This window comes from Paralichthys olivaceus, chromosome 14 (genome assembly GCF_024713975.1).
Source record: "Paralichthys olivaceus isolate ysfri-2021 chromosome 14, ASM2471397v2, whole genome shotgun sequence".
Taxonomy (NCBI): domain Eukaryota; kingdom Metazoa; phylum Chordata; class Actinopteri; order Pleuronectiformes; family Paralichthyidae; genus Paralichthys; species Paralichthys olivaceus.
The window spans coordinates 7,025,681-7,053,575 of record NC_091106.1 but is presented as its reverse complement, the minus strand read 5'-3'; the positions used below and the strand labels follow the sequence as shown (position 1 = coordinate 7,053,575).

Genomic DNA, 27,895 nt, shown 5'->3' with positions numbered 1-27,895 from the left:
ACACACAGCACACCCACTGGTTTAAATGGTTTATTAAATATTGCATAATACCGAAGTCACAGCAGTGTAATAGGATCTTTATTTTAATATTGTCAATGTAACAGCACTGCAAATTGAAGCAAACAAACCAAACCTGTTGCAGGTTGTGCGTCTCATTAAACTAGAATCCATTCTTATGATTATTAACCATTACGTTGAAGCATGGTGTCACACCTCTGGGTACTTGCACAGTTACCGACAAGTTCTTAGTAAATGTGCTCCTGTCGCAGAGAGCAGGACTAATGGGAAACACCATGGTTACATTAAATATGTCATGGATACATTTCAGTGATTCTCCCAAGAAAAACAAAAACAAACCTTAAATGAAAATGAGGCACAATTTTGCATCTAAACATATAAGGCATTATGATGCTCACAAATGGCAGCGTAATGTTTGTATGAGTCAAAGCTCCTGTGCTCAGTGATGCTCCACTCTGTGCTTTGCCAGAAACCCTTCAGGTAAATAAACCACCGCAAGTAAACCGAGAGATAGCTCCCGTCGCTCGCAGTCTATTTTCTTTATCTTACATATTTACAGTCCTTCTTGTGCCGCACTGCTCAACAGTCTGTGTTGTGTTCATTCAAGATGAATAATTTTTTACAGATGTGAACACAGTCAATGCCACATTCATATAATCATACATTCATACATCCTGTGATGTGTTTTATGTATCACAGAGACAATCTATAGGGAGTTGTGACCACGAGTGAAAAAAAAAAAACTTTTAGCCAGCAGATGCTTCTGTGTCGTAACAAAATACCTGAACATCAGTGCTGTACAAGCAAACCCACAATGCAGTGAGTCACACTATGTGTTTTATCTTGTTGAGACAATATCCTCTCTGCTGTTCTTGGCAGAGTTGTCAGTGGTGATCTGCACAGGAAGACACGCCTGTTTTGTCTCAACTGGGAGGACGAAACATCGATCGCTACTGAATTTAGTTCAATGAATCTACTTCATCAGTTATTAGAACTTCACTTAACACGTTAGTCACATACAGCTACAGACCATGTTCAGGTCAGGGTCACTGCAGAACTGTTTGCACATTCAGATACAAAAAAACTAAGATATAGTAAATGGGATCTAATGAGCGTCTTATCTTTCTATACTTCACATTGTGTTTCAGATTGTGTGCGCACAGGCAGTCACACAGAGTTTGACTAAAACTGATCGTCTGGCACCATTTGATTAGAAATGTGTGGACTAAGAAAAGGATCCGATTGTAGCTTGTTTCTACTGGCATCAACTAAACTGACTTTAAAATGCTTTTTTTGGGAACAATTGCTCTACAAGCTGCACCCATGTGCAGCTCAGAGCAGGTCCCGACAAGCACAGAGAGTTATTGGGGAGTATTTTTCTGCGAAGGATTGATGAGCACGTCGCAGCTGATGACAACAAGGAATTCAGTGAAAACACGAGCAGAGTAAAACAGTACCCGTGCATGCAGAGGGCGTATTATCCTCACTGTGTGTGTGTGTTAGAGGATGTGGTGGTGTGGGAGCTCTGTTCTCTGCAGGAGGATGTCTCTGATGCTCTGATAGCAGAATTCCATCCAGTCTCTTCCATCAGGGAGCTACTGAAGCTCAAAGACTTCACCCTGTCTGTTTTCTTTAAGCTGAATGCAAATACAGAGGCGTTAGCTGATAATGTTTCATGCACTGGACTTGTCAATCTCTTATTGATTTTACAGTGCATGCTGTCCTAATGCTAACCTTATTATTTGAATCATTCCATTAACTGTAATACCCAACCTGTAGTCATGACATATGAAAATATCTAGCCACATTAGGAAGGCCTCTTAAACTTCTCTGTACACATTTACATGGGTAAAACATACAAACTTGTCAGTAAGGGCATTGTTAGAATCTTTAAAACGCATTCAAAAATCAATAAGATTATTATACGACACCTCGCTGGCTTTCATTGTCATTAAACAGCTGTTTCTGTCGTCTATTATCTTGTTATAGGTGGGCTCTGCCTAAACGAACAGGAAGTTAAGTGCTACCACGCCTCTGCTGTGGAGCCAGGTGTCACCCAGCAGCTACCTTACAGGCGTCAGCTATCAGCAAACGCACCCTACTTTAAAAAAAATAAAAAGACAAATAAATAGTTCATAGGATATGCATAGACGCAGCTTCTCTTCACTGCTACGTGACATGCGGCACAACACTGGGGTTCTGTGTTTGTGTTTGATGTGGGAACAGAGGAAAAGAGAAGCACGCTTGTCATGCACATGACTTGACTCTCAGGCAATACTGAACTGGTACCTAAAGATTTTTCAGGTATACTGAGTCGTGAATGCTGCATTGTTCTTGAAAGAGAGCCAATATTGACTTTATGGTGATTCAGAACATGTAAAGGAAAGCAGAACAGATATGTCAGGCCAGTTTCTAACAGGATTTGAGTATTTATACTCAAGAGGATACTGCACTGACAGTTTTCTTACATAATTGAGTCGAAGAGTGAAGCATCACATTAAAACTCCACACACATACAATAAGTTGATCCAAACACTGAGGGTTTTCTTCTAGAAGTTAAATCAAAATTTTTTCCTCAACTAATCACACCTGTCCTGAAAGGTAGCTCATGAAGAACAGTTCTGACCCCACAACACACAAAAATACATTTTGACTCCTCCAAGGTCCAGTTCAGGTAATAAGATCCTCTCCTTGATCCATAAACTCTGCTCTGCTGCTGCCTGCCTCCACACTGAGGTGCTACGTAAACACATGTACTGTAAAGTTACAAGGACAAAATATAAGCAATTATCTGTACAATAAAAGCTAGTTAGCGGAGGTCTTTGTTCCACATGTGGCGATGGACGTTTTCTGTCGGGAAGTGCGTAAAATGGAGGACAGGGTGTACAACAAACTGAGGTCTGGGCAGTGAGCCGTCTCCGTCTTCGCCTCGTGCAGTATTGACATACCTCAGGCCGAACCGATCACTTCCCCCGCAGACAAAACAGATTTGGCTGGCTAAGTGACTATTCTAACCAACAGCCATGCGTGATAGTAATGACTTCCCAAGCTCGACAGGCAACCGTGATTTACAGCCTGATTAGATATCGTTACACTTTCACCTCCTTCACGTAATTCCCAGGGAAAGTCCCAAACTGTTTTGTCCTCTTTGAGGTACCTGTGGAGAAAGAGGAGGAGAAACACTGATCAGAAAAAATGAATTAAAAGGACTCAGATTAAGGATTTTAGATTAAAGGCAAAAATATCCATGGTTTGAGCTGCTGTATATTTGAAATCTAGTTCAAGCCCTTGCACTCAATCATCCACTGTCATTCTTTAGAAACTATATGTAACTGTGTGACTCAGTGAAGATGACTCTACTTCTCCAGGAGACCTGAGCGTACACATTGCCTGTATGTATGTAGCCCTTTAGATGTCAAGCTGAGGAAACCCTATGTGGATTGATGTGACACGGCGAGTGTGACTGCATGTCTGAGGAATCTATCCTGAGGCCTGCGGCACATACCAACAAACCAGCCGTCATCGCACTTCTCCATGACGCTGACGAGATCTCCTTCTCGCAGCTCCAGCTCGTCTTCATTCTGCGGCAGGTAAGTGTACAAAGCCTGGAAACTGGAGTGGGGCACAAAAACAAAATGATAAACTTGCAACCCTTAGAATACACAATCAAATTTGGCAGTAAAACAACAGATCTTACTCACACTCCACAATTAAGACGACCGGGCTCCGGACTGCTGCTGTGGGACTGGGGTTGCTGGGAAATGATGAGAAATTGTTTACTGGGGTGGGGGTACAGTCTATGGACAGAGTCATGAGGGTGGTGGGCTAGGGTGCTGCAGTACCTCACCGAGGTCTCAGCTATATTTAAGATCTCATTACACACTGCCTCCTAGTAGTAGTGGTAGTAGGAGTGGGTGAATCCGTCAGTGAAAGACAGACAGCGGGCCCCACCGAGAATCCCGGGGGGAGGCCAAGGTGAAGTTGAGGAGGGGGATGAGGAGTTAGAGAGGGAGCGGGGGCGAAGGGCGAGACAGGAAGTGAGGTCCAGTAAGTAGCAAGGGAGAAAAGGAAGTGATCCATTAAAAGCCGGAAGAGAAAGCGTAGGAGATGTTGGTGGAGCCCGGTAGGAGAACCATGAAAAGGCGAGACACCAGAGTGAGAGCATGTAGACAGGAAACATGAAATATTAGTTCACTTCTTACAAAATATTATTCAGAATGAACATGCAGTATTAAAGGAAGCTGACAGGTGCACCTTAAAGGAATACTTTGACATTTTGGGTAAAAAATATAATTCTCTATATCCTCTATATCCAGGGCACCCATGTGTTTTTGACATTTTCACAATTTCCCAGTGAATAATTTAGAGATCTTGTGAGTGTGTTTAATTTGATGCGGCTTGATTGAATTTAGAGGCTTTGGTGGAGGTATGCTCTCGACTGAGGGTCATTCTAGTTTAACATGAAGGTGAAACCTGCAGCTGGTTGGCTCAGCTTAGCATGAATACCAGGGAAAACAATGTTATAGCCACGATGACCTGTTTTAACAACTTAGTGACTTATTGCTATATTTGGGGATTTTTAAGACCCCTTAATGGAAAACCTTATAGTCACCAATATTGTGTTCAGCAGCTTGTGTTGATGACAACTTTAAGCACTTTACAGGACAGTTTTGCCTTTCACCCATTCACACACACACGCACAGGTCAGGATCTTCTGTGTGGCGGTAGTGCTCATCACACCCTCGAGCCTGACTGCATATTTAAATCATGTATGTATGTTAACAGTTTATGATAGATACAGATATGCAAATTAGCACCTGAAATAATTATATTTCCCCAAAATGTCAAAGTATGGATCATCCTAATATTTCATATGAGGCACAAATGTAGAAGACATGATGAGAGTTAAAGATGATGTGAGTCACATGGACCTTTGAAGGAGATGATGAGTAAAGTAAAACATAAAGTGACGTCACTAAACAACCTTCACATTGTTTTTGTGAATCTTCAGTGGAGATCCAAAGGAAACTCTGTACCGTCTTACCGCAAATGAGTTCACGTTGTTGTTGTCCTGGACGTCAAACAGCATCACAGGGCTTCTGGAGCTCCGCCCATGATGGTCGGCCTCGTTCTTCATGAACTGCAACACAACAATGTCACATCAGCGCGGATATTTCAAATTAGAAGCCCTTGGCGATGGCACCTCGTATCCACCTGCTGTAAATGACTGTCATACTTCAGGGACAGTCAGGTTTCACTTCCTTATGGGAGAAAATTTCAACCTTGCAGCAGCTTTTGACATAGAGGCCAACACGTGAAAGCTAAATATATTCACTAGTAAATACTGCATGTCACTGTCACAAAAACACCTCCAACCTCCAGTGGCATCCATTTTATGACACCTCTGAATAGAAGAACAACATGCAACCATATGCTGAACTTTGTGTGGACAAAGTAACTTGGGCTCTCACATCAATCTTGGAAATGATAGTAGCTCCTCATACTGTTAGGAAATCTGAAACTGAACTACATTAACACTGACACACCGTAAGCAGTTTGCGTGTTAGTAGAGCACAACAACATGCAGACTTGCAGCTATAGGTTTAGCTCAGTGTTGTTTAACTTATTCTGCCTTAACTAAACCAGCAGATTCACCCATTAAACTGATAAAATCAACTTCAGGTCAAATCTACAAGTTAGTCACGTCTTCAGTGCTTCATCAAACTTTGTTTTAGGGAATCAAACTGTGGCCAGAAGCCTGTTTTCCAGAGTGAGCCTGAGATGCAACACCGCACACCATGCTGAAGATACCTCTGCAGGGCTATTTTGCCTGCTGCCCAGGGCTGCGAGGCCCCTGTCCCCCTCTGTGCCTTCCCCCTCTGTCAAATCCTTATCCCCCCTCAGCCAGCCCTCCAGCACTGGCCCGCCGCTGCAGGGACTCATGCTTCTTGACAGATTTGAGGAGGGAGGGAAGAGCAGGAAGTCCTCCCCTTGAGGTGGGGTGAACGTGAGGAAGGGCGTAGTGGAGTTGGGTCTGGGCGGGTATGGCGGGGGCAGGGGTGAAGCAGATGGGGAGGCTGTGGGGGAGACGCAGTATGGACTGCCGGTTATAGGGGGCACGGGACTGACGGAGAAGGGCGGGGGCAGGTACTCGCCACAGCGGTAGGACACAGTGGGCAATGGCGGCAGGGGAGGGGTGGGGGCGGCAGGAGGGCTCCCTCCTCCCACAGTCAGGGAGATCCACTCGGAGGAGATGGCGTGGACCTCGGGGGACACGGAGCGGCGGGGGGAGCGAGGGAGGGGCAGAGGGGAGGTGGTCAGGCGATTACGATACAGCTTTTTTTAGAGCAACAGGATGAAGAAGAGAGGATGAGAGAAAGAAAAGGAAATGAGAGATAAAACAAATTCATATGACAAATAAATTAAAGGTGGGTGTTTTTTTTCTGGATTCAGAGACAAAGCATTAATAAAACACAAATCAGGGTCAGCATGGATGTATCCCAGGGTGGACCCAGAGGTTTGGCTCAGAGTCCCTCACCTGAGGAGAAGCGTTGGTGCTGCGCTGTGGCGACTGGCTGATGGGAGGGTCTGTATACTCCACCCCATTTTTGACACGGGGTCTTCTGTGCACTTCTACGTAGGTGACGGGGAAGATGCCTTGACGGTTGGTGCCTGCGATTTTGCCTTCATACCAGTTCTCATCAACTCTGCGAATAAGCGTGATCCTCTCTCCCTGCACATGAACACAACAGCAATAATAAATGTTGTTAAAAATGTCTTCTTTGGAAAAATAAATGAAATGCAGTATCACTATTTAGAAATACAAGTGCTACGAAATGTTCTTCACACCTTCCTGAAGGACATTTCCACCACTGTGTCCCCGTTAAAGTTGAAGCGGGCGACGGCCTCTCCGTATTCCAGGACCTGTACCGGGGCACTTTTCTTTGGCTGGGCTTTCTCTGTGGGGGGAAGGAGCTGCACAAAAAAGAGAAATAACAAAACTGAATGACGAAAGAAAAAACAACAATATGACTCAAGTTGAAATAACTGTTTAAAAATGAACAATATACTGTAAAAGTTTTAAACAGTTTTTTACTGCAAGAATCCTTATTTTGAGTAAAGAGAGGCAGAGAGCACTCATACCTCAACGTAGCTTCGGGGGAAAATACCAACTCTTCCGTGATGCTCTCCTTCAAACCAGTTTTGATCCACCTGTCGAATGATGTACACGATGTCTCCCTTTTGAAACGGTAGTTCCCTGGAAATGTTTCAAACAGACAGATATAATATATGGAGGACAAAACTGTTGTACAATATGAAAATTAAGCACACCATGGTCCAGTAGCACAAATTTATCTTAGCTTAGAGTTCATGTGGTCACACTGGTAACAGTTAAGTTGTAAATCTTTTACTGTTATTCAACTTTTCTAAACATTATTTCCCTGTAATTATCAGATTTTCAGGCACTGCTTCATCATCAACCCCAGTATCTATGAGATACTCATAGGTTGGAGTTAGTCAAATCAATGTGTACCCTGCTTAATTAAAAATACACACACAGGTTGACGCAGTAACACGTAAAGTAAAGTAAAATTTAAATTTAATAGCATGTTTATAACAACCACAGTTGACCAAAGTGCAAAAAAACCTAAAATATGGAAACAAAAGAAATGTTTAAATATATATATATATATATATAAATCAGAAAATAGAACATATAAAAAGCATAAAAACATTAAACATCATAATTATTTCTTGCACAGTAGCAGATTAAATCAAGGACTCCAATTCTATTTAAAATGTAAGCCAAGTGAGATTTTCCAGAGATAAGGGCATTACGTGTTTTGGCTAAGATCTTGGATCAAATAGTTTTTCTTTTTCAAACATCTTTACATACAGATTCTGATTATTCCTATACTTACTTTAGAGTTTCTGCTCGGAAGTCAAAGCGAGCCATGGCTGGAGTCCTCTGTGGAGATATACAAAGAAACTTGGATACAACTGCATACATATAATTGTTCATATTATTGCTAATGAAAGTACATGTACTTCCGTCCATGTCAGTTTTAGGCTACTGTCATTCTGTCTGTCTGCTTTGTCATTTGTGTATATTAAGAAAGGACCTTGGTGTTTGCTGTGAACTGTAAATCTGCCTGAGTTATCTTCCTCTGCACATAAATATTCTAGCAATGACATGAATGATGTGCTTGGGGCTGACTGGGTTACTTGTCCTCTGGAGCATGCCCGGTTAGAAACCACTGTGGGTTGTTTACTGTCACACCGGCCTGCCAGAGGAGCAGGGACAACTAATACCAGTTTAATAACAGCTAGATGTGTGCTCTGCAAGTGAAGTTTTATTGGAAATATTCAGTCATAAACTCCACAACTCATTCTCTCCCTTCTATTACTGCTCTCACCCTCTCTCCTCGGGGAGAGAGCCATCTGTGTACAGAAATCCTGCTGACAGGCCCCTCACCTCCCCGACAGCCTGAGTCACACACAAACTGACGAAGCATCTGTCGTCTTTTTTTCCTGTTTACGCAAGGATAAGACGCAGCCCTGCATTGTACCTCTACGCCCGATTTCCTCTTCTCTGTGTTATCTGTGATGTTGAGCAGGTCTCCGAATCGCTCGTTGGTGATGAACTGGTGGCGCGTTGGGACAATGCCCGTGTGTCGCCTCGACGCCGTGTCAGCCTCTTCCTGTTCCCGCTTCAGCCGCCGCTGCTCCTCCAAGATTTTCTGCCAGGAAACCAGATGGAAGTGTTTGTCCCCTCCAGATATGGGTCTCTTCTACTCTTTTATTCATGTCACACATTTTTTTTGCAATGCATAATATATGGTTTCCTCATTCACAACACAGCTCTCTTTACTTAAGCACTATCTCGACTCACGGAGATGTAAAATGTGAAAGTTTGGTTTAACTGAGAAGTAAATTCACCTCTTTGTCCCCGTGACGCCTCCGCAACACTTCATCCTGGTTCTCCCCGTGAGCTGGGGACGAGTCTGGAACAGAGACAGAAGGAGCATTATGCCATGAAGCAACTTTATTGCCAACCTCAAGCCACATCATGTTTTAGAAACATTTTTTTAAATAATAAGATGATGACATTACAGTGAACTCCTCCTCCAAGTAAACATAATCTTAAAAGTATACAATAACTACTGTGCAAACACGCATGCTTTGTATCTCTGCAACACTAAAGACACACAAACACTCATCAAAAAAGCCAAATGTAATCCTGCATGCACAGAGCAATGAACACAGAATGACCGTATGTGTGTTCATGAAAAATAAAAACAAACACAGGAGGGAAAATATGAAACCTGCTTTATCTTGGCCAAAGGAAAACAAACATGAAGTCACGGGTTTTACTAATCAACCAACCAGCATCCATTAGTTTAGTAAAGTTTCTTATGAACTAATTAACTATTACTTTATTTACTTCTCACAGCACCATAGATGTTTAATTGTGTCCCAGTGAGGGCCACAAGAAACAACCATCTAGTTTGAGTACCGGCTTATGTCAAAGAAATCAAAAGAGTAAACTTCCTGTCTGGATAAAACAAACTTCTCATGGTGGGGTAATGAAAGACGGCTGATGCGAACACTTCCCAAAAAGCAGAAACAAATAAATAGATATATAAAATAAAATAAAATAGATATACAGACATGGTGAGGCATCAATTTGAGAAAGTGTATGCAATGTTATACCACAATATCCTGCTTAAACATTACAGATGAATGCTGGGATTGTAGTTTAAGGGAAGTCATTGCCAATGTAAGAGATCTTAAAAATTCTCTTTCTGAATTGATCCAAGGCTGTAATTAAGACAGAGCAGAGTCTGATTCAGTGTAATGCTTATGCAGACTCCAGCACTCTTGCATACACATCAAATATGATGTCACAGGGGAGATATATACATTACCAAAAGCTGCCTGAACCTCCTACAGTGCTTTGGATGCATTTGTGGGACCATACTCATTCACAGTGAAAATGGAAGAGCACCAAACAGCACAGTCAGAATGAGATGGAAGGCTCCCTGTCACTTTGTAAACACAGCACACAGACTAGAGATGGAGGGTGGCGGCGTCACTTTGTGGAGAAAAGGGGACACGGGATGAAGAAGGAGTCGAGATAAATGAGTGACCACAGAGGGAGGGGAGAGGAGGAGGTGACAGTGGTGAAGGGGATGGAGATAGCCACCTCTGAGGTGAGCTGCCAGCGGCTGCAGTAGGTTCCCGTTGGCGTCCAGGCCCTGTCCGTTACTCAGGTGGTCAGTGTTGCCTCCGTCTCCGTTACTCAGCCTCTCCAAGACCTCCAGGGAGGAGAGGCGCTGAGGGATCAGAGGTCTGGGCTCCGGGGACATGCTGCAGGGCCTTTGGGTAACCTTGGTGGCTAACAGGGTTCTCCGAGTCTGGCTGGACGGCAGGTTCCTCCGTGGTCTGAAGGGAGCAGGGCCCATGAGGAAGAGATTCCCAGGCAGCGTGGTCTTCTTCTCCGCAGGTGGCGGCCTCTCTTGTTGGGTCGTGGCCTGCTGCCTCTCGTGTCGGAGGATGGTGGTGAAGCGTGTGTAGGAGGCTGGGCAGGAGCCTTTGCATTTGCTGGGCTTGTGGAGGAGCTGGTGGTTCAGGTGGTGCAGGTGGTGGTGGTGGTGGTGGAGATGGTTGTGTTGCGGAGGGGATGCTGTGAGCAGCTGTAAGGGACTCTTTGATGCACTGACCGTTTGGTGGGTCAGAGCTGGTGAACTTTTACTGAAGATCTGCTCTACCTCCACCTCAGTGCTACAGGGGGACTCAGTCCTGTTGTTGTGTCCATCATCTGAGAAGGGAGCAGCCTCCTCTACTTTCACACTGTTGGGTGGCAAAGCCTCCTGCTCAGAACTTTTGCCCTCTGGCTCCACTGGGGAGCAGGCGTCCGTCTGGGTGGCGTCAGCCACCAAAAGGGACTCCGCTGACACCGCAGACGTCATGTAGAGGTGGTTGGGGATGTGGTCGGGGCTTTGGCTATGGCTAGAGTGCAGGGTGGGCAGGGAGGAGGAGCGGCTGGGCGCTGAGGTGGACCGCTGTATGATCATTTCAAACTCGCTGACCCGTGACAACACTGCATCCCGAGGAATGTTACCCCCGTCATCTGCCTCTGACCTCTCACCCCCGTCGGCCTTAGCCTTCTCAAAGAGGGAGGCCAGGCTCCGGACGCTGCCATGGGGGCTGCAGCCGGCTGAGCTGGGCCGCTGGATGTGATGCATGGTCCTGTACAGGCTGGAAAACTCAGATGTGCTCCTCCTAATTGCAGGGGAAAGGCCATCTGTGCACTCGCTGCCACAGCTGTACTTAGAGTCCAAATATTGCCCCCTTTCCCCTGCTCCAGCAAAGTCTGCGTCACATGGCCCAGTGTACAGATCCTCACAACTGTGGGCCTTCGGGTGCCTGAAAGTTTTAGTCCTGCTCTCCTGACTGTCACCACTGGGCGGCAGCAGCTTGGGCTTGAATTTAGAAGGCAGGATTTGAGGTATGCAGGCTTTGGCAGCAGAAAGAGGCTTCTTACTCTTACACTGGTTCCCTATTGCATTACTGGCAAGAACCGATCGACTATTTACAGAGGAGCAGGGTGAAATTATATAGCCATTCCCACCTTTATAATCCACTGGTAAGCATGCAGGACAACAGAATAAACAACATATTAGATTACAATGGTTCACAGGTTCACACACATACACACTAAAACAGAGTCAGGCACATTTCTACAGTAAAGACCAAATTCCATCAGAAGTAGATGAATTTGTAAAATGGAAAAAGGGGGAATTTACTGTCTAACAGATGCCTGCATTAGTATCACTGTAAACAGCAACATAACAAGTGAAACATAAAGTATTAAAACAGTAATATGCCATGAAATGTTATGTGATGTTAGACATTGTATTGGAATTCTGAGCACAGAGTGTAGTAGCTACTCAAATTTAGAAGAGGGGAAAAATATAAATGTTGTTTTCTGTTTCTCCCACATAACTGCTGCACGTGCAGCTTAAACCTCCTCCTCTACTTTTAGCAGTTGGACAGGCAGCTGCAGTGATAAATGACCTGTAGCACTGCTGATAATCCACACACTGCTCCCCTACAGAGTTGTAAATACAAAAATGTATCCTGACTCAACCTGACCAGTAAAACCTCGGAGAGATACTCGTGGTCCGTTCCTGGCTGTATAGTGTGTTTGTGATAGCACTACAGATGGGAGGGCGGGAAATGACTTTCACATGCTGAGTAACACTGTAGCATCTGTCATATTCGTATCTGCCAGAAAAAGAGACGCTGAAGAAATCAACCCGATATTTTAGCCATGTGGCGAGTATAGACTTCATCAATCTGGCCACCATACAACCCTCAAGGAGGCTCCTTTCTTTTACGAAGCACAAAGATTAATACAAATATTGTTTCATTTCATGAGCACAAGACAGAAACACATGATGAAGTGTTTGGTTTTTAGCACTTAGTTGTTTCTTTGCGCTTATTGACATTTCATCTTGTGTGCGGTGAACAGTGAGCGACTCTAATGATCACGAAGGTGCCTCTGGCAGGACGCTAAATGAAAGAGCGTGCTAGTCAGTTGACTGGGGACTGGAGAGCCATATCCATTTGCTGCATCCATCCACAGTGCGACTGGGTCAAATTCAACATTTATCTTGATATACTGTGACTGCTGGCAGGAATGATTCCTCTTTTAAAATTTTCATATTAAAGTTGTTATACTAGTTGTCTTTCCAGATGTAAGGTAAGGGGTCACACTGTCCCTTCCTTTCTGTTCCTTACATCCCCTCCTCTCCTCCTCCAGTGTTTCTCTCCCAAGCCATGTGCTCAGACATTCCATCCCCTGACCTCACACTGACAGCTGATTTCCTCATGCCAGCCCACCCTCTGTGTCCCCTCTTGTTTATCTCACCCTTGTGTGGCCGCGTTGTGAAGAGCCGAGCACAGTTTATCTCGCTCGTCCCCTCTCATCCCTCCCCGCTCCCTGGCGTTGGAACGCTCTGGAGACTTGCCCTAAGCCTGCCTAGTGACTGGTGGCTCACAACTGGAGCAAGAGCGGGGAAAATCCCCAAGGTTAGCTTCCATCGACTTAGGCAACCTCACTCCCTCCATGAGTTTTCCAAAGCAGATGGCAAGTACAGGTTCGATGAATAACACCAATGGCATCAATAATAAATCAAAAGCTGTTGAAGGAATGAATGCTGCGAGGTGATTGGCCAATACTGTGTTAAAATAAAATGTGTGGATTCCAACAGAAATGTAAACGGAAACACATGTATCCCTGGCTGACACCTTGAACGGTCCAACACCAGTGTCTGTAAGTCATTGGTTCTGTCTCAGCAGGAGAGGTCTTTAATGGCCTCCTGTCTATCCCCACATACACAGACATCCACACACCTTCCTTTTTACGGGCCACATATGTACAGTGGCTGCTACCTACCTTTAGAGGACGAAGAGCTGCCGTGGCGCTTGTTTAGGGCCCGTAGACCTTGTAAGGGAATATCGCCGCCCTCCAGGACACTCTTGTAAACATGGCGGTCGCATTCTGGAGCCCCAGGCTCGCTTGTGGATGATCCGCCGTCCGTCTCCACCTCGCTGTGTCCAGACTTGCTCGAGGAGCTAGACAGTGGGGAGAGGAACGCAGACGGTTGATTAAACACAGTTGAAGTCATTCAGTGGAGTTGCGTTACAAGTTTTTATGATAAAGAGGCACCCAAAATTGGGTAATGAGCTGTCATATGGTTCTTATTTAGCATATCTCGAGGTAATTCCTGTCTTCTCAGACTTGTGGGAGACAAAATAATGAGAGACAGATAAAGCCAAACAGCAGAATTTGGGGGATGATGTTGGGAGAAGGCACAGACTTCTACACATATCTTCACTTCACAGAGGACAACAGGACTGATTTCTATAAATATTCTCTGAACAATCCCACATGGTGCATCAGCCCCTGCCCTGCACCTGTACAACTCTCAGGTTCACTCTCTTTCACCCTGCTCATGTGCTACTCACGCTGCTCCTTCTGTTTCCACAGGCAAACATGGTCATTAAACTGACAGAGGCTCCTATATCATATAGGGGGGAAAAGTAACCCCCCACACAAACCTGTTTCACTATGATAGGAGCAAGAGGAATGTATTTTCCAAAATGTGTTTTAAATCTGCAGAGAGCTTTACAAGCTTGCACAAATCTATGGATACATTAGTCGTCTTGTTCTCCTTCCTCAACAAGAAGCTCTTTCATTGCTGAAAGAAAAACAACATGTGCACTCCTGATTGCAGCGAACCATTGAAATCATGTTGGTTCAGGGTTTCTTAGGAGAATTCACATTAATGCTTCCAGGAAATGTACAGTACAGGAGCGATTCAAGATTTAAGACACTCTCTTATGGAAGTTCTGGTGAAGTCAGGGGTCAGGATGCTGTGTGAAAGAGAGCCAGTGATAGTGACGTGCTTATAGCAGGTTAACTATCTGGGTGATTCACTGGGACGATGAGACGACCTTTTTCTATTGAGAGGCTAAATATCCATTTTCCTCCTTATGCTTCGAATTTTCTGGTATTTTCTATGAGAATCACTTTCATGCACAAGCACATACACATGTACTTTGTGTTTCATTCATTCATCTACTGACACTTCACAAGCACGTATGGTTTTGCATTTTGAAAATATTGTCCGTCCTTCAAAATGTCTCCAATTTCAAACAGACCCCAGAGAAAAACAACATCCTGCCCTCAACATATGGGCTTTTGAAGGAAGTCAGTTTATGACTGACTGAGGGAGTGAACTTCCACCACTCTTCCACCAGGAACTTTTCTCCTTTCAAAATTAACAGCAAATCAAGTGGGGGAAAAAACTGGATTAGAAGCCTCTTTTCAAATTCTTGGCCATGGTGACATAATGATTGCAGCAGATGGAAAAGTCTTAGCAGAAGTGGAGGGAGAAGTTTATTTTCTCTGGACTGTAGTGCGAAACAGTTTTGGCTCGGTCCTAAATTCCTTAAATTTTACTGCGCTAATAAAAATAGAAGATGTGAATCTCAGCAGACGAACACAAAAGTGATCAAGAGCTTGGTAAGCTTTGTCTTTGTCTTAAGCATGATCCGTCATAATCCAGCTGCTGGTCACAGTTCTTTACACACACACACACACCCATTCAGAAGGAGATAACGGTTTTTGAGTTATGCAGCAGCTGGGCGAGTTCCCTCTATCCCAGTGACATCCAGGTTGCTGTCTTTAAATAAATCACCACATAGCAGCCATGTGTCCACACTACAACCACCCGAGCCCCCTAAAAAAGCACCATCAAACACACACAGAGAGGACGCACTGTTCTGGTAGCTCCTCGCCTTATTAACAGGATCTCCTCAGGAAGCAGGAGTCCCCAAGCTGTAGGCGGGCAAGCTCCACAGGGTGGAGAAATCTCTCACTGACATTTATCATCATAACAAGCCTGAAATAATCATCCACATTCTAGAAGAAGGAAGCAAACATTAAAAGCACAAGTATGAATATAAGAGGAAGGACAGACTTACTACTGCTGCAGGTCGGAGGCTGTTTCCAGGGGGCTGAAAGAGGGGGCACTCTGCAACAAACCAAACAAAGAAGTCATTGATAGATCCACAGGAAGGTCTCCTCCAGCTAGAACAGAGGCATCAGCTATGGCCAGATTCTCTCCTCTCTTCCTCTCGGTCTTTCTCTCGCTGCTCTGGGTTTCTGTCTTGAGCACCGGGGGTTCTTAGAGTCTCTGGACTGGACTTGGCATGGAGGGGTAAAGCGTGTGTTTTGGCCTGCATGCAAGTTGGAGAAAACAAGAGGCAGTGAGGAGAGTGGCGGGGGTGGGTGGGGGAGTGGGCGTGCATCGGTCAGGGGGCGCCCATGCGGGGAGGGGGCTGTCACAGAGGCAGCCAATGAGCTGCGGACTCCCACTGAAGCCGTCTCTTTTGTCTGGTATTGAGTCACTCTCATTACCACTGGACCAGACCGGGGGACAATTAACCAGCTGGTGGTGCAAGCAGGCCAAATTACACACACACACACACACACACACACACACACACACACACACACACACACACACATTCTCTCTCTACCTCACACACTCAAGAGAGTCAAAAAGAGACACAAATGCTAAAAGTAAAGAAAAACAATTATAACAATGTTATAAAGCAAAAGATAGAAATAAATGAACTGTGAGCACCAAGTGAGTGAATAGACATTTAAAGGAGTAAAGGTGGTTATTCAGTTATTTAGGTGCAGATATTGTCTTCAAAACACAGGGGTGGTCCTTCAGCGTGGCAGCTCCCACTAGCATTTTGAATGGTTTCAAGCCGACTAAATTTAGCAGCCTGTTTCTGTTGCTTCCCTAGGTTCGGACGTCACAGCAGGTAAAAATAACAGACGTGACACCGGCACTATGAATAAGAGAGCAAGTGTTGTTTGCAAATACGATTGCACAATCCTCGCCCCGAGCCAGGCTGGCCCTGCAGTTAATACCACATCCACTTCCCCCTCACTCCCCCCCAAGCCTCCGCTTCCCACACCAGTGACCAGACAAGGAGCATTCTCAACAGTTCATTTGCCACAACATGCTTTTCCACTTAGTTGCTGGGGCAGGACTATCATTAATAACCTTTCAGAATAAATGCCAATCTTTATAAGAGCAGAACATCAGGCTGGCAGGTCTATAGTCTGAGCTATTTATAAAGCCAAATGTTCCATGTCGACTCAGAGAACATGCCAGTGTCAGTGAATAATCTGCAGCTCTTCCTTGGGCTCTAGGTCCTGTATCCTGATGTCAGGGAGTAGAAGATATTGTCCTTTGACAACCCTGGATAACTGGGCTTACACACAGAGACACAAACAGAGCATGAGTGCAAAGTAAACAGGAAACAGGCATGGGAGGCTTATCAGAAGTAAAGAAATGGAATCTTAATCTGTTTTTCTAACAAGATGCCTAATTAGTGTCAGTGGATATGAAGGAGTCTTTATGTAAACGGGTAAAGCTTTTCACTTTCACACACTAACATCACTTCACATCAGCGCTCTGAGATAGTTGCATAACTCTCTTGTATCCGCTAATGAATTTGAGGGGTCAAACTGAAGATGGAGGCAGAGAGATGCTAAAATTGATTTGACTGATAAGGACACACTTGGAGCATGAAACTGCTTCCTCGAGGCAGTGACAGTAGGGAATGTCTGCATATGGACATGAGCGAAGGCCTCGGTGAGTCAGTGGAACACCGATGACAATGTTTCTGCAGAATTTCATGTGCGTGTTTCCTAACAGGTGTCCCCGGGCCAGTCAGAGCTCCGGCTCCTGTGCGCCGCTTTCATATTCAAAATAGCGATCATGAGTAGGTCATGGTAACATGATTCCCATTCTTTCCAGCACCTTATTTGTGTTGATACGTTCTCATGAAAACAAACAGCTAGCCCAGTGTGAAGGGCCGGTTATAGCCACGGGCGCCCCTCATCTCAGCTCCGCTAAATGCTTAAAGGTAAAGGTTAAGTGTATAACAGAGGTTAAATATGAAAGCACAATGAGCTGGTAGGGCTTACAGAGTTTCCTCCTTTAGAATATGTCAGGTGGTAGGGGGCAGGCTCTATGTAACTCAGCGCTGAGACAGTGTGGCAGCAGCCCTCTTGTCAGCATATGCTCGACAGATGGAGTCACTCTGTCGGTCGCAGGGGGCAGAAACGCTCTTCCTGACCATAGCTATGTGAGGAATTCCAGCTCCAGCTCGCCGTGTATATCGATGAGCCGGCGTTATGACCGTAACTGTCACTGGATGTGTTTTCAGACTCCCCCTGAAGCAAGAACTTGTTAATATTAATCAAGAGGAACATTATTGTGATTACACACAGGTGTCACTCTTACTCAGTGGCTATTAGGTGACAGTCAGGGGATGAGTAATGAAAATTTGACAGGACACCGTAAAGAAGAAGAAGAAGAAGAACAGTCTTGTAGGATTATCAAATGGATTATTTACACTAAGCCTGCTCTTTAGAGGTATTTGGTTGACAACTGGCTAATTTGTAGTGGGAAACCACAAGATGACTGTTATAAAGATGTGGTTCAAACACACTTTCAGTACTGTCAAGACGTTCCCTCTTATTACAACACTAGTTCATTAGAAGAAGTGGTTCTCCTCAGCACTGCTCTGGTTATAAATAAGAACAAGAGCGAACTGGGTGAGAGCCAGAGAGGCCAAGCTCCTCATTTAACTCCTGAACACTGTCATTTTTGTAGATGTCCAGTCATATCTCACCTTCCGGTAATACAGAGTGAGAAGCTGATATGTCAATCAAACCCCAATGAGCCAGTGTGTCTGGCCGAGCCTTGAGGTCAAATACTGCACATACCAGGTGCAGCTTTAGAAGTGACTTTGACATTAAACAGGAGCCAGACATCGAGCCCAGCTCATCTGGCAAACATCCAGGCTTCCATGAGACAGAGTCGGGCCGCCTTCGCAGCTAAACCTCCTCCACATATACACTAACATGGAACGGGAGACTCTGCCCCTGCGTCTAGCCGCTGCTGCTAAGACATGATCTCATGTTGTAGTCAGCGGTGCCACCTCGAATGATCCAGGGTGTGGCTCTGACCTGACAGAGTGCACGGGGGGAAACCAACATCTGTTTGTGGGCAGCCAGTGCCACAGTTTGTCTGGTGCCATCTAAGACCCGAGGCACGGATTTGTCATGACACTGTATACTGCTTCAACATGCCAGCACCACTTTGGATATTTTGGTAAATCTACTAGATAGCAGACGGGCAGCAATTATTATTTCAAGGGCCTAGGATTATCCTGGAGCCCAGGACTCGCCCGGACTGCAGGCTCTCCAAGTGAGGAGTGACTTCTGGATGAATCACCCAGTCTAGGCCTCCAGCTTATGGTATGAATTCTAGTCGGCAGGGTGCATATCAAAAAGAACAAAACAAAGTGTTGCTCTTGGGTGTTGAGTTGACGGCATGGAAGAACAGGGAAGCTGCCATGGTTGGTAAGGGATCATGATCCTGTTGTAAAGAAAGTATAAACACGATCAGCCCTGAGATGATTTATTATCTCTTTCAACATGGACACTTGTGCTTCTGCTGCATTATAAAATATTGTTGCAAATAAATATTAATTATCTAAACTGCAGATGGATAAAAGCTGCAGCTGACAGCACAGATCCAAATAAACTGCTTGAAAAATTACTATCTCAGACACTACCAGGGATGAAACCATTTCAAATGTCTGAGGCAGTGATGCAGAGTAACAGCAGCTAAATCAAGTTCTTTGACAAACATTTTCTGTAGATGGGATCCCTGATATACTTCCAGAAAAATGGTAAAAATGATAAAAGATGATGAAAAAACAGGGAATGTAAAGATTGAACAGTAGTGGGCCTCATTAAGCCAGGTGGAATGAGACACATGGTAGTAAATTAAGTTTAAGAGGAAATAAAGTTTCTTCTTACACATGCTGTCACATACGTTTTATGTGCGGAATCAATTAAAAAGAAAATTATTCAGGGTAATATTGCAAGTGGAAGTGTAGGAAACTGGAGTAGTCCTTATAGACAGGCACAGTTTGTTTAGGGCATTATTCCAACATGGATGTTATCACATGCAATGAAATACAATATACTGTCACTATAAAGACAGCGACCACTTACCGCTTTGTCAAACTCCATCTCTGAAAAGAATTTATACCAAGGCTCATTCTCTAAATCTACATCTTCTGGACTTACATCCTGAGTCTATGGGGGCATGGCAACGAGAAGAGGAGGAGAAAGACAAAGAGAAGACAGTTCAGACAGCACAGAAAATACACAGCCCAGCAAATGAGCCAAGCAGACATTGTTGAATGAGCCAATGTGTCTGTCCAACACCACAAACTAACTGTGAGAACACTGTGGGCGTTCTTGTTAGACAATACCTGATTTCTTTAAGATGAGTGAATTAAAGGGTAGGTCTCATTACCTCTGCCAAGTAGGTTATGTTTCTCCCCTGTTTCTGTGTTTGATCATAAGCAAGATAACACTAAAACTACTAGACGGACTACCACCAAACTGAATGGAAGGATGTGGTATGGGTCAAGGAAGAACCCATTCAATTTTGGTGCGGATCTGAATTGTCACATTCCTAAACATGGTGACTTTGGTTTTTCAATACTTTCCTATTTTCCTGTGTGAGCAATTTATTGCAGATCCAAATATAACTCAGGATGTAGTGAAATTAAAGAAGGGGGCTGTTGGGCCTTGGCAGAGGTGTACTCAATTCTAAAGGAGTGGTTTGATACGGGGAAATGCTGACTTGTTTTCTTGCAGAGAGTTAGATGAGAAGTTTGATACTACTGTTGTGTCTATAATCAATATGGAGCTACAGCCAGCAGCTGGTTAGCTTAGCTTAGCACAAAGACTGGGAACAAGGGGAAACAGTTAGCCTGGCTCTGTCGAACAAAATCCACCTACAAGCACATCGAAAGCTAACATACATCATCTTGTATGTTTAATCTATAGAAAAAACCTCCAGTGCTCATCCCTTCGCCTACATAATAGTCTAAGGGCACAAAACTCAAACTGCTGTTTTTACACTTGGGTTTATGTTTTAAACAGAATTAAACATGTCAGTTATTTAGTTTTAGAGGCTCTGGCAGGCCGATGTTTTTTCCCCCTGTTCCCAATCAAGTGCCAAGCTATGCCAAGTGGCTGCTGGCTCTAGCTCCTGTACATGAGGGTGGTATCAATCATCTCATCTAACGTTCCACAAGAAAACAAACATACTCCTAAAATTGCTATTCTTTTTATACTATACTCACATACATACATGTACATACAAACATTTAAAAAGCGCTGTAATTGTTTCTCCTACTCATACTGTTATTATCCCTCCTCTGAAGCTCAGCAATGAAACACTGTCTGATGAAATACAAATGGGGATTTTCAATGCTATGAAGATTTTAAACTTTGAAAGACACACAATTGATTTGACTGCTAAAGCTTTAATATTAACCTTAGCTGTTGAAAGCAAATTTGTCTGTATGGCCAGCATGAACAGGAAGAGCAATTACAGCCACCAGAAACTCCTTTATGTACACATGGGCATGACTATGAATCTATGAAAATGACCAACAAAATATACAAATTTAGTAGGAGAGATATTTTTGAAGTATGTGATGGACGACACAACTTCAGTCACCAAGAAAGAAAACATAAAGGACCTAAAATGACCAGCGACAGCCACAAGGGCACTGACCCATAATAACTGAGCTTGTAATTGAAAAACAACAGTCCATTATTTGACAGTGGTCCTTGGAGGGACTGGACTCTAATGAGTGAATTTGCTGCCGCTGGGATCAGGCCAGATGGCAAACAACATCCATGAGCTGAATGTATCTGAGTATTTGAGAAACATTGATTACACAATGAACAAACTACTAAATCACAATACTGATTATCCCATGTCCTCCTATATGTAAGAGAGAATAAAAAAAAACCCTGAAAATCTAAATACAAAGTATATGGGCTCTCGGATTTTTTGGTAAATGTTACGCTTTACTTCTAGGCAGCAGCTTCCTAGACAGCCCTCAAGGACATTGAATAATGCTGCAGCATGTGATTCACAAAGTGTGAAGGCCAGAGACGAAAGTAAGAACACACACATGATCCATGTTTTGTGTCTGCGGTGGGATCTCCTCACACCGAGCCGATTCAGCCCAATAACCTTAAATTGAAAACGGGAAGACAATGGCTATCCTTGTAAGCGATACTCCCCCACTGCCAAACAGGATCATCTGTCGCCGCAACAGGACACCCTTCAGGAATGTGGTGCACATGGCGAATCAGGATACACATACATACGTCGCCTCTGTTGGTGAAACTGCCACCCGGGAGCTTAGATACAGAGGTGGGTGGGTGGGTGGGGGGTGGATGGTGTGTGGAGTCAGGGGGGACAGCTCACACGACATGCACGCAGAAAGAGGGAGAGAGAGAGAGGGAGGGAGAGGCGAACAGGCAGGCGGGTAGCATACCGTTCTCTCCAGCTTCAGCACCGACGATTTCCCCGGCTCGTACTCAAAGATGCTCTTCGGCTCGGCGCGGTACTTCCTGGTGTCTACCTTTTTATCCGGGGGCTCCCACTCGTTCCTGTGGAGAGGCGGGTGACAGGGAGGGGTGGGGTGAGGGATGAGAGAGAGCCAATCCTTATCACGTAGTCTCCATGGCAACCAGTATAGGCTAAGATGTTTTTGTTTTTTTATTTAAACATGACGTCTGTCCTCATTATCCCTGTTTCCGCTCTGCCGGTGCCTCTCTTCCTCTAATGATGATATGACAGAAAATCCAATTCACCGCTGAGCCGAATCAGTAATTAGATCAGGTAAACTAGATTGAAGCCAGTGACAAAAGACAGAGCACGTCATCATTTCCTGAGAGAATTTCTTAGCGTACACAGACAACACTAAAATCATTGTTCCTGAGAGAAAGGAAATAAGACTCTTAAATAAGAAGAATATAATCTTACACTTATTCCCACTATACATATAAAACCTTTAAATAAATGAAATTCTTTGTGGCTGTCAAGAACACTCAGCAGCATCACACCACGACAAACATAACCACTGAGGAAAGAGAAAGGTCAGTCCTCCACATGTCATTTACCACTCTAATGGGAAACAGTTTATCCTCCATCACCTGTCCTCCTTCATCACGCTATCACTCAGAGCAGAGCACACTGTCTCAGTGCTGATATGCTGTATGTGTGTGTGTGTGTGTGAGTAGGACAGTAGGACTCAGTGTTGGAAGCCGCTGGGGATAAATTAAGCTCAGATCGGCAGAGTCAGGAAGAAGGAATATGTTTTTATGCTCTGCCGTGCATGGCTGTGTTCAGTCACACTTACGAGCAACTGTGTGCAAATAAAGAAGAAAACAGACCGCTTATCACAAGACCGTTTTTTTCCTAGGACTGACGTTGAAGTCGTACTGAGGGAACATGCACATTATGAACACTGATCTACCATTACAGCAGTGGTATCATTGGAACTCTGCCTGTCAGACAAACTGACGGAAACAGGATTTTTCTGGTCACAATATCATGAACTTAAGATTTCTTTAGATCCTGCCATTTGATGTTTGAGCTGTAAACAGAGCAGCTGCTTATCCAAGTGAGCATCATAAGGAGGGTTGAAGCAGATGGACGTCACTGACCTTTTGGCTGAGGGTTTGAGGGAAGAGGAGCGTGTTGGCACCGGCATCGACCGGCCTCTTGAATCGAACTCTGCGTCGCTTTTTGAGCGTGGGACCCCTCTCACTGAAAGCAAGCAGATAAATATTGACAGGATGATGCCTGGGATGCATTAATGAAGCTGCAGAAAGTGCTACTAGTGTTGAAGTGTGAGAAAGTGCTGTTGCAGAATGTTATTTTAGAAATACAGACAATGGATTTTCTGGCTTTTAAAGTCGTTTCCATAACTCACCATCTTCCAAGTATCCAAGTGGAGTGGGGCCATCATCTGAAGGAGGGGCAGAAAACAATCAAAAGTTATTTATGATCATTTTTCACTATGCCTTCTTCTGTTACTTGAAAAGAAATGAATATAGCACAATAATAAATTATTCATAACCCTCTTTTCCTGTGTTTGTCTGCCTGCTTCACACCTTCCATTAGGCCTCAGAAATCAAAGTGTGTCGAAATCAAAGCATTTTACAGGAAGCATTACTGAGCTAAAAAGAGATGTGAGCATCGACCAGCATCAAGGCTGTGAATAAGTAATGCACTGTAAAGCAAGAGCACTGTTGTCACCACATTCACAGGGATCTCAAGTTATATGTTATAACTTGTGACAATAACAATAGAGTTGTTTACAGAGTCACAGCGTGGAAGTTGTGTTGAGCTGAGACTGAGAAATAAGATTTGACCAGGATCAGTTGTGCAATCACATTTGAGCTCTGACAGAATGGTTGTAATAATGAAAATTATAATGATAATCTTCAAATCTCGCCTCCTCTCACTGAAATGGGCAGATCCAAAACCATAAACCAAAACCATACCCCTACCCAAACCCATCAGAAGCTCTAACACTGAGTGGTGGAGCTGATAACGAACAACAGACCCTCCGAATGTTATGCTCAGTCTGCACAGGCCACAGCCTCAATGCAGGACTGCAGCAGCACCTAGTGGCGTAAATCCTACACTACATCCCTGGTTCACATGGTTAAAGATCACTTTCATGAATTTGACTCAACACAGTTTGAAATATTTGAGAAAAACTAAACTGCCTGACGTGTGTAATATTAGATTGTTAACAGGAGAAATTGAAAGGTCATTAATAAGCTGTTATAATTTAGTAGAATGACACTACAAGGCTCTGTGCATCCTCTTTTAAACAGTCAAATACTTTCAATCTGTGTGTTTTGTGATGACAATAGTTATAGAATACAAAATATATGCATACATATTTTCATACAGATATATCTGTGACTCCACTTAAAGGTAGGGTTGGTCATTTGTGTCTAAAACACTTTTTATCCTACTTCAATCCTCATCATGCCCTGATGGCCATCAATAAAAAACATGAGTCTGAAAAAACAAAACAAAACAAAGAGCCGGTGTCTGTGGCTCTCGCAGGACTGTAAAAAAAAAGAATAATCATCTCATTTGGATGGAAAACTACCCGTCTGTCCCTAACTGACCTGCCCGCCTACTGCACACCCTGCGAGTGTTCTCACTGCTTATGCCCGGAGTCTTTAGCAGAAGAGACATTCACTGCTGAAGCAGAGGCGACAGCCAGAAGTTATCAAGTAACAGAAAAGACGACTTAGCAGTTGATAGTGCACGTTCATGTGTTTTAGGACGTAGCTTTGAAGAGAGCACCAATGTGAGGGGGTGGGGTTGATCGGTTGCTGTTCTAGCTATTTTTTCCCAGATTACCAACCCTAGTTTAAGAGGGACTGCTGTGTAATGCTATGTCTTAATGTTTTGGACGAAATTCCAATTTTGTTGAGGTCTAGATCACAGATTGTGCCTTTAACTGTATTCGTACCACACAGAGTATGTGAGATCCATACAACAGCTGCATCTTTAAAAATGTGCCAGACATTTTAAAGATCAACGACATTAAATTCAAAGTTTTAGGTTACATCAGGATGAGCACAAAACTTGTCATGTCCTCGAAACTGAAAGGAATGATTGCTCCCTGCGAGGAGTGAAAAGGTAAAAAGATGAGTTAATACTTTCAAATACTCTGACATCCTCAAGGTGTGTGTTCTTTTTTACTTTGCGTGTGAGCATTGTGAAGGATTAGACACAGCTGAAGTATTTGAAAGGGTGCAGGATGGCTGCAGATTAGTAAATCTGACAAGAGCAGAGTTAATGCCGTCGGATACCTTTTGATTTCATATGAGTGTCAAAGTTCTCAGGGAAAATATAGGTGGGGCGGTAAGGGTTTTCCTCAATAGGCTCTGAGCACAGTGGTGGAGAGACAGAACATAGTGTGACTTAACACACAAAACAAGCTGTGGACAGCAACAGAGAAACACACAAAGAGATGATGATGATGAAAACCTCTCTTACCTGGTATTCTGTGTATCTGTTTGAACATTGTCTTATACCAGTCTTTGGACTTTTCAGTGTTCTGAAATGATGATGTGGACATTTTGAATTAATAACAAAAAATATTTCAATTCCAAGCAGTAGTAAATCCCTAGTTCAAGTTCATCGTTTCATCAAAACATTTTGAAATTCCAGTCCTTCTGGATTGTGAAACTGTGAAAACTCTTTCAATATCACACAGATGTAAGTAGTTGACCACTGCCAAACATTTCCTCCTCCCCAGACGGGACAATTCTTCAGCATGGCATACAAATCAGCATAAATGGAGGACATAATATAATAATAATGCGAAGCAATGTGTTTTGTAAGAATACTAGCTTATTTACTGTGACACCAGAGACCTATGTATTGTATAAACACCCATTAAACTTGTACAGTGACTTGATGAAGCAGACTGTGTCACTCACCCGTACAGGCACAGTGGGATTGTTGAGAGGACTGAAGACAGGGGAGTGCAGTGACAGTCGCAGCCTCTTCCCGTCCATATCAGGGAGCGGACTGACTGAGTCTCTGCCAGGGTCAGGACTTTTGTCCCTTTCTGGGGTTGGGTCTGTAAACAAAATAACAAAGTGTGAGCCAGACAATTGGCACTGCTCACGGTGGGAATAGTGCCTTAAGATAATAATCCTAATAATATTTTGTATTAATATAGGTGCTCAAAGATACCTGACATAGATTTAATAAAATAAAAATAAAATAACTAAACATAAAATACACATTGTAATCACACATTAAAATAATAAAATGCACATATCACTATTGTTAGTGTTTGGTGCTACATGAAGACAACTGACTTGACTTTCTTTAGCTACTTTCCACAACATCCCCTGTTTCACACACTGACTATACATCGTCAAGATATACACTACACTAAAGACCACGTCTTTGTTTCTGTTTTTGATAAAAAAAGGAAGACAATGGCGGTGGGTGTTAGATAGTTCATTAAAAAAAAAAGGGAGAGGAAAAGTAGAGTATGAGAATGAGTCATCTTCTACTAATAAACTGACACAAACAAAAAACCCCTTCAGGGTTAGAACCATAATTACAAATATCTGTTAGACGTCACCATGACCCCAGTGCAGAGTGCATACCTTCCAAATGAGAAAGATGCTTTTGCTGCTCTGTTGTGAGAGAAACAAGCACAAGGACAGGACAGTGTAATGTGACTAAGCAATGAAGCAAACTTGTGACAGCACTGATGAAGTGTTACAGAGAGCAAGACCAGGCTAATGGATCACAGACAGGACACAGTAACAGCCGTACAGTATCACACAGATACACAGTATAACATTATGTTCATGACAAGCTTGCAAGCTTTTGAAAACTCGTGTTCACACCATCATCCAAAGCTTACAGACTGCTGTGCTCACCTCTGTTGTGTTGCAGCAGGACGATGGTGGGGTTAACTATGCTTGTGCAGGGATAAACGGACGGCGACGTGATACAGTTCTGAATGTCAGTGGAGGATGGAATCTGATTTACAGTTAAGCTTTCTGCTGAATGGGCCTGAAAATGAGAGAAAATACACTGTAAAGAAAATGTTACATTTTCCTTGGGATGTTACTGAAATGAAAATACAGAGATTATGTTGTTCTAATAATTGCAAAAGAACAAAGAGCCAAACAAAGATTGTGTGTTAAATGGGGTGGAAGTGAACGTACCTGGCACTGAGTGTTGTTTACAGGAGGTAAATCAGCTGTGATGTTGCTGCCTCCCTCAGCCAGTCCCGCTTTAGAGCTGTCTCCATTAATCTGGTTTGTCCAGCCACCTAACAACAGTCCAGAACTCTCTCAGTTAGACAGTGAAGGCAGCCAGAATGAAAACACTGAACGAATTAGAAAGTGCAGTATTTCAATGAAATTACAACCAGAAAACCATAAGAGATAATTACTGATGAAATAAATCTCCATTACATTCTGCAGCGTGTGAAAGCTTTTGGTGGTTTTCAAGCACACAGTTGTTAATATCCCCCAGCAAAGGAAAAAATTAGATTCTCCCACAATCTCTGAACTTTGTCATCAGAACAAAGCGTCTATTCAGTCGACTGCAAAGGCCGTTTGTTCCACTGGCCTTTATATTCAGGCTCTACAACAATTAAAGCATCTCCCAAAAAGCCTTGGCCAGCCTCCAGTCTGTTTCCAATGTGCTCTATACGCAACAAACAAGCCCACAGTCCAGGCCCCCTGCTCCAAAGTGCGGTGTGGGCAGGACGCAACAAAAGACCTCTTTGACGCTGTAGTGAAAATCTGAGCAAT

At 43.8% G+C, this 27,895-nt stretch overlaps 1 protein-coding gene across 10 annotated transcripts in view; it reads right to left on the bottom strand.

The window, feature by feature from the left end:
• Positions 1-16: 16 nt before the first annotated feature.
• The window catches only part of LOC109634180 (sorbin and SH3 domain-containing protein 1), a 38,789-nt gene continuing 10,910 nt past the window's right edge, over positions 17-27,895 (bottom strand). For 4 of the 10 annotated variants that reach the window (XM_069539174.1, XM_020094515.2, XM_069539175.1 and 1 more), the window contains exons 5-28: positions 27,302-27,408; positions 27,011-27,146; positions 26,732-26,761; positions 26,048-26,190; positions 25,602-25,662; positions 25,415-25,489; positions 23,506-23,541; positions 23,237-23,339; positions 22,063-22,177; positions 19,706-19,789; positions 15,577-15,626; positions 13,484-13,662; positions 10,226-11,665; positions 8,959-9,023; positions 8,589-8,759; positions 7,941-7,987; positions 7,162-7,276; positions 6,868-6,993; positions 6,557-6,751; positions 5,830-6,354; positions 5,063-5,158; positions 3,720-3,907; positions 3,524-3,630; positions 2,315-3,175 (exon numbers count right to left, since the gene is read on the bottom strand). In XM_069539174.1, coding sequence (XP_069395275.1) covers positions 3,108-3,175; positions 3,524-3,630; positions 3,720-3,907; positions 5,063-5,158; positions 5,830-6,354; positions 6,557-6,751; positions 6,868-6,993; positions 7,162-7,276; positions 7,941-7,987; positions 8,589-8,759; positions 8,959-9,023; positions 10,226-11,665; positions 13,484-13,662; positions 15,577-15,626; positions 19,706-19,789; positions 22,063-22,177; positions 23,237-23,339; positions 23,506-23,541; positions 25,415-25,489; positions 25,602-25,662; positions 26,048-26,190; positions 26,732-26,761; positions 27,011-27,146; positions 27,302-27,408 — 4,262 coding nt within the window. In that variant the 3' untranslated portion in view covers positions 2,315-3,107. Of the gene's footprint in view, positions 3,176-3,523; positions 3,631-3,719; positions 3,908-5,062; positions 5,159-5,829; positions 6,355-6,556; positions 6,752-6,867; positions 6,994-7,161; positions 7,277-7,940; positions 7,988-8,588; positions 8,760-8,958; positions 9,024-10,225; positions 11,666-13,483; positions 13,663-15,576; positions 15,627-19,705; positions 19,790-22,062; positions 22,178-23,236; positions 23,340-23,505; positions 23,542-25,414; positions 25,490-25,601; positions 25,663-26,047; positions 26,191-26,731; positions 26,762-27,010; positions 27,147-27,301; positions 27,409-27,895 lie in introns of all 10 variants that reach the window. The other 6 variants (XM_069539173.1, XM_069539177.1, XM_069539170.1 and 3 more) reach the window with 6 other exon arrangements.